This window comes from Theobroma cacao, chromosome 9 (assembly GCF_053813885.1).
Source record: "Theobroma cacao isolate CCN51 chromosome 9, ASM5381388v1, whole genome shotgun sequence".
Lineage (NCBI taxonomy): Eukaryota > Viridiplantae > Streptophyta > Magnoliopsida > Malvales > Malvaceae > Theobroma > Theobroma cacao.
In genome coordinates, this window is record NC_142647.1 from 44139702 (window position 1) to 44146507 (window position 6806).

At 38.7% G+C, this 6806-nt stretch overlaps 2 protein-coding genes across 2 annotated transcripts; one reads left to right on the plus strand and one right to left on the minus strand.

The window, feature by feature from the left end:
• Window positions 1-3953: 3953 nt before the first annotated feature.
• LOC148761007 (uncharacterized) lies at window positions 3954-4394 on the plus strand. Its single transcript, XM_088809727.1, has one exon. The coding sequence runs from the start codon at window positions 3954-3956 to the stop codon at window positions 4392-4394; it is 441 nt and encodes a 146-aa protein (XP_088665853.1).
• Window positions 4395-5447: 1053 nt separating this feature from the next.
• On the minus strand, window positions 5448-6539 carry LOC18590121 (hyccin). The gene has a single exon (XM_018127453.2). The coding sequence runs from the start codon at window positions 6537-6539 to the stop codon at window positions 5448-5450; it is 1092 nt and encodes a 363-aa protein (XP_017982942.1).
• Window positions 6540-6806: the final 267 nt, after the last annotated feature.

A 6806-nucleotide genomic window follows, 5' to 3' on the forward strand; every position in this document is an offset into this window, starting at 1 on the left:
CATGACTTGTTTTAAAGTTTGGGAAGTTTGGACAAAATGGTGCAACTATTGGAACTACACATGGATCACTCCTAATAACATTAAAGTTACTTTAGAGGCATGGAACGAAGCTTATGTTAGAAATAGTGATATGAGAATTTGGCAGATGGGGTTTTTTACAATTTCTTGGACTATTTGGCTAAGTAGAAATGAGCTCACTTTTAAAGGAAAAAGCTGGGATCCTGAGCAGATTTTTGATCTAGTGAAACTAAGAGTTGCAAGTTGGGCTGCTGCTAAATGGCCTGAGGAACATCTTAATGTGCTGAGCTTATTCTGTCAACCCAAGGTGCAGGTCACTAAGAAGGACAAGAAAAAAACAAGAGTAAGCATTGAATGGAAGAAACCAGAACATGGATGGATGAAGTTCAATGTTGATGGGGCTGCTAGAGGGTCACTAGGGGAAGCAAGTATTGGGGGTGTACTTCGGAATTGCCAAGGTGAGATCAAAGTTATTTTCTCTAAATTGATTGGGGTCAGTGATGCGAATACAGCAGAATTTCTAGCTATTAGAGAAGCGTTCTTGATTTTCTCAGCCACTGAGTGGAGGAAACAAATATCCTTGGTGGTTGAAAGTGACTCAGTGAATGCGGTTAACTGGACAAACCAACCTCAAACGGCCCCATGGAATTAAGAAAATTGGTTTTACAAATTAAGAAGCTAAAGGCGAAGGTTAGTAGATGGGAAATTATTCACACACGAAGAGAAGGCAACCAAGTTGCTGACAGGTTGGTAAAAGAGGTGGTTAATAGGCAGCGGGACCTCATGCAGATTCTAGGAATTGGTGAGGAAAACTTTTGCTAGTGAAGCATTCAATGTCTTGCAATCTGTGATCAGGAGGCTAAAGGTTATGATATTTCTTGAGGTTCTTTTGTGCTTCTAGATTGTTTGTAAAGATTTTGTGGTTGTCTAAGGGTAGGAGAGTCGTCTCCTATTGATCTATGCTGCCATGAATTAATGAGTTTTGTTTAGGCAGGAATGTGCAGGTCTCAGTTTTATGGGAGTGTATAGTTGTCTGATTTTTGTTCAGTAAGTTGTTATGGGTAGTTGTGAGGATGACTAGGGGATTACTTGCTTTTAGTGCCCAAACCTGATGAAAGAAGCTTTCGAGAAGATTTGCAAAAGAAGTGTTGCTGACATTTGCAGCAGTCACCGGGTGGCTGATGTTATGCTCTTGAATTGATGATTTTTGTTCTTCTTGATTGTCTGTTAAAGTTTTTGTGGTTTTTAAGGGTTAGAAGGGTCGGGTTCTATTTTGTTCTACTGCCATGACTTGATGTGTTGTGTATAGGTAGGATTGTGCATGTGTCAGTCATGGGAAGTGTATGGCTGTCAAATTTTTGTATAGCAAATTCTTGTGGGTAGCTATGAGTAAGATTTGGGGAATATACCTGCTTTTTGTGCCTAGGTATAACCCACAAATCACTGGTTCTTTACTGATGTATTTTGAAGGGGATTATTCCACCCTTCTTTGCAATGAAACTCTAATCTTTCAAAAAAAAAAATTAGGACGTATGCAAGGATAACATAAGCAACCAAAGGTGTGAAGCTTATTGTAATTAGGTAATTTGCCAAATAAAGCTTGAAAAGGAGAAACTGAATTCAATACTAGAGTAGGCAAGCGATTAAATTAAATATACAACAGTTTTAAAGGCAAAAGTCCAAAATGATAAAGGCATGAAAGCTTGATGAAGAAGTGTAAGCTTTGTCTCAACAGTATGATGATGTTTTCTCTCAGTTATTCCATTATGTTGTGGGGTGTGAGAAAGAGTTTGAAGATGTGATATACCAAAGGTGTGGAAGTCTGGAAGTAATTTTTTATATTCACCCCCTCCATCTGTATAAATAAACACAATTAAAATGTAAAGATTTTTTTCAATAACATATTTGAATTTAAGGAACACAGTAGACAAATGAGACTTGCATTGCATAGGAAATAACCATGTATAACAAGTGAAGCGATCAACAGAAATTACAAAGTATCGAAAACAATCATATGAAAGCATTGGGGCTGGTCCCCAAACATCAAAATAAATTAATTCAAGAGGCCTTTTACCAGTCAAAGACGAATCATTAAGAAGGAGCCTATGGCTCTTATTACAAACACAGGAATGACAGATAGAGGATTTAGGTAACTTGCTGTCAAAAGGTGGAGAACATCATTTAAGTTAAAAATCTAAGATGCGAACAGATGGATGTCCTAAGCGATTGTACCAATTTACTTGAGAAGTTTAACACTAATCTGAACCATGGGCTGCTGCACAGACGTAGAGATTGCAGTTGATTGTGGCCATTCATATACCCCATGCTTGTTCAGGCCTTTGAAGAGTGTTGCTCTCGTGCGTAAATCCTTTACAAGAAAACAATGAGGAAAAAATTCAATGGAGGTGTTGTTAGTTTTACAAAATTTAGAAATAGAAAGTAGGCTTTTATGAATTGATGGAACATGCAAAATATTGGAAAGAGAAAAGGTTCTCGATGAAATGCATAAAGTGGTGATTCCAGTGTGAGTAATTGGCAAACCTGAACCATCTCTAATAACAATTTGATCAGTACCATCATAGATTGACTGGATTGAATGATTACTCAGGTCACTTGTAACATGGTGGGATGCACCTGTGTCAACTAACCAGTTGGATGACTGAGTTTGAGGAGCAGCAGTGAAATTTGCCATTATAGGATCTTGTGAGTGTAAGGCCCGAAATTGAGGACACTCTTTAGCAACATGGCTAGGTTGAGTACAAATTGGCAGAAAAAGTGATTGAAGGGACGTCATTGTTTCTGCGATAAGCGAAATGATTGTTGCTGTCAAGAATTGTTGTTTCGCTTATAGTAGTTTGAATAGTTACTTGTCTGATGATGTGGAGGTTGATTCTTGAATGAAGCTTTGATGTTACCTTTGTTGTAATTATTTTGTCCTTGTTAAGAGCGATTATTAAAGTTAGTGCGTCCTCCTTGATTTGAATTATAAGAACGAGATGCAGCATTTCCAGTGATGAGGGCAGAACGATTTTCCTTTCGCTTAAGATAATCTTCGTATTCAACAAGCTTATCATAAAGTTCTTCAAAAGAAATAGTGGTTTCACGAGCTCGGACAGCAGCAGAAATTTCGCAATACTCGGGGCCTACACCATTCAAAACATGGAGCACAAGATCATCATTAGATACCAATGACCCAATTAACGCAAGTTCATTTGCCATAGTTTGGGGATTTTGCATATATTCTACAACAGATTTATTGTCCCTTGGAACACGAAGCTTATCTTTCAACGTCATTACTCTGGATCGAGAACTGTTAGCATAAAGCCGTGAAAGCTTCTGCCAAGTCTCAGAAGAAGTTTTGGATGAGGCCATGAGGCGAATAAAGGGCTCTGAAACTGAAGCAACAATGGCATGAAGCAATAATTGATCCTGCCGTGACCAATAAAGAAAGGCAGAATTTGGCTCCTCTTTGTTATCTTTAGTGATTGTTGATGGTGGACAAGGTTTTGAACTATCAAGAAACCCCATGAGAACGTATCCAAATAACAGAGAATTAACAGTTGCATTTATGGATATCAAGGAATTTGAATCATTGAGAGTAGGAGTAAGTGACAAAGTTTTAAAGCTGTTGGCCATAATAGAACGTGCTTGTTAAAGCCTTTAAACGCTCTGATACCATAAAAGATAATAATAATATCAGTTGTATTTTTCTATATTAATTTGTACAATAGAAGTATTATATTTATAGACCTCTATCGGATTACAAGATAAAGAGATATTTAAAATGTTCAAACAACTAGATTAGAAGGTAAGATTTATTTAAAATTTAAATACTAATTATTCTATCTCCTATTCAAGTGCCGTTATCCTTTACAATTACGAGGTCGCCTAATGAAGCTAGGACTCCCTCAGCTCACGGTAGAGTAGGGAGACTTATGGATTGGGCAAGACCGGAGGAAGAGTCACGCGGTAACCCAGGCAATGCTGGCATTGGGGTAATCCTTAGAAACTCTAGAGGGTCTATTCTTGCTCTCTTTTCTAAAGATGTGGGGGTAATTGATTCCAATATGGTCGAAGCTTTGGCTGTGAAAAAAGCTGTTGTCATTTTTTCTGTGTCAACTTGGAAAGGCTGTAATTTTGAGATTGAATCTGATTCTGCTAATGTGGTCAAATGGATCCTAAATTCCCATGAAGTCCCCTGGAGAATGAGACAACTTTTCATGCTGATAACTAACCTGCTCAGTCTGCTTACAAGGGGGAAGATCAGACATATACCCAGATCAACTAACAGTGAAGCTGATAGTCTTTCAAAAAGACGAGCACTGAGGCCACTTGATTTTATTTGGATTAACCATGACTATGAACCGCTCCCTTAGGAAACTGAAAATGTATAGCTGGTTCCCCCTCTGTATAGTGCGCATATGTTTAATTTTGATTTTTTGTTGTCAAGGGAAGGTTTGCTGGGTTTTCCTGACCTACCGTTTGATTGGGATGTCTATGTTTTTTTAAGGAGTTTGTAATCTGTGTTGTCTGGTACCAGCAGGTCTGGATGAGAGGGTGGTGCCGACCCTATGTGTTAGACTTGCTGGGGACAGACAACAGTTCATGGGGGCCGGGTCGATCTGTATATTGGATTTTGTTTAAGGTATAAAGGTATAGCACTAATTTCAAAAAAATAAAAGATAACTCATAAGCAAAAGAAAATATTTGATTACGCTTATAAATTCGTCAAACAAAATGGTACGACTTTTGATTACCTAAAAATGATTTTCTTTTTCTTTTCTATCCCATAACTATGAAGATTCCACTACTACAGAATCTTTCCGATGATTCGTTCAGATCTCCCAAATCTCTCTCTTTCTCACCGTTGGTTAATTCCATTTCTAGCAAAAATATAACTGCAAAGCTTAGCAGGTTTGGTTAGAGTGTTTGAGGGAAACATAAGCTAAGAAATGAAAGACTTTAAACCTCTCGAATTCTATTGAATTGGTTACTGAGAAAGAAAAAGAAAAAGAAAATTTACCAAATACAAATTTGGTCGATGGATTATGAACCTCTAAATTTCATCAGCAGCAACGTAAAAATTCTTGACTCTACGTACAATACTTCTCCTTTTCGATTATAAATCTGGCGTTTCAAATCCAGTTTTTTTGTTCAATCAACGGATACATACTCAAATATTCTGGTGCGGCTTTATGATACTCGTCTATGAGATAACATGAGCAGTTAGATCAAAGCCTGCAGCTCACAGATAACCATTACATAATTTCTTGGGCAAGTCTTTTAAGCAAATAATAAATAATAGAAACAAAAAATTATATATGTTGAGAAATTGAGAAGAAAGGGAGAGATTGAGATTAAATTCATTGGAAAATTTGAAATTTAAAGTTATCCCAAAAAAGTAAATGAAATAATCTATGACTTTGATTTTACAAAGATATAACATTTGCCATTTCTATTTCACTGTAATCAATATTAGCCTTTGGATCCAAAGCCATTTTCTCAAGTCGAAGAAGACTACTAGTTGCCAAAATTGCCTTAGCATCAATGTCATGCAAAGACCTCGTATACAAACTGTTTATTGCTGAAGAAGCCGCATCAAATAGATCCTTACTACCGTGAGGACCCAAAAGGCAATGCCCCAAGATCCTCAAAGTAGGCTGCAATAGTTCCCATGGCAAGGGAATCCTTCCTTCTTTCTTCTTTACCTTATGCATCTCATTGCTACCATTATTCTCACCATGATCTTCTTCACCATCTTTGAAATTCTCCCTGTCTTGACCTGCCCAAATCTCGCAAAACTCACAAAACTCAATCTTGGAAGTCACTGGCATTTGAGATATCTTGCTATAATACAATTCTAATGCGACCCCAACTATCCTGGCTCTCCTTGTCGACCGCATTGTCCCATGAGGCTCCAAAGTGGAAGATGTGACCGCCAGGTTTAGCTCGGTTGCTTTGTTTTCGATAGACGGTTTGGCTTCATGATAAATGCTAGGTTGTGACAAATCCGGAACATGAACGGTCATCGGTTGGTCTCCACGAGCAGTAGTTTCATGTGCGTAAAGGGCTAATAAAATAGCCTCGAAACCAGCCAGGGCTTTACGTCGAGAGATGCGGGAGAGGTAGACTCCGGCGATGATGGGAATGAAACGAAGGACTACGAGTTGGAGTTCAGGGTCCGTTGTATGGAAGGTGTCATAGAGCCAGCGACATAGGTTGTTATCGCCCGAGCCAGAGTCAGGGTGGCGTAGGAGGGAGGAGATTTGGGAGGAGATGGTAGAGTCGTGTAGGAGCGAAAAGGAAGGGTTTGGGGAGGAAGAGAGAGAGGAAGGGACGGAGGAAATGATGGAGGAAAGCGACCGGATGGATGATTGTGTTTGGGAAGATGGTGGTGGTGGTGTTTCTGAGGTGGTGACACCGGTCGGGGCGATGGTGATGTTTGGGGCAGCGGTGGCTGTGGGGGAATCGGTGTTGGAGGAGGAGGAAGAGGAAGAGGAAGAAGAGGAGCCGTCAGACATTGGTTAAGAAGAATGGGGAGGAAGAGAGGAGAAGACTCGGCAAAGGGAACAAGGGAAATAAGTTAAGGTGGTAAAAGGAGAGCAGATAATTAAGGAGGAAAACTAGGATCATCTTTTACTTGCTAAATAAGATCCATCCATCTTTTATTCATGTGCACAGTCTGCTTTGATCCAATATCTACCCATAAAATTCAAATCAAATCCTACAATTCAATTTTTAACATTTTGAAAAAAAACTTAATTGCCAATTGTAATAAAAAAAAATCA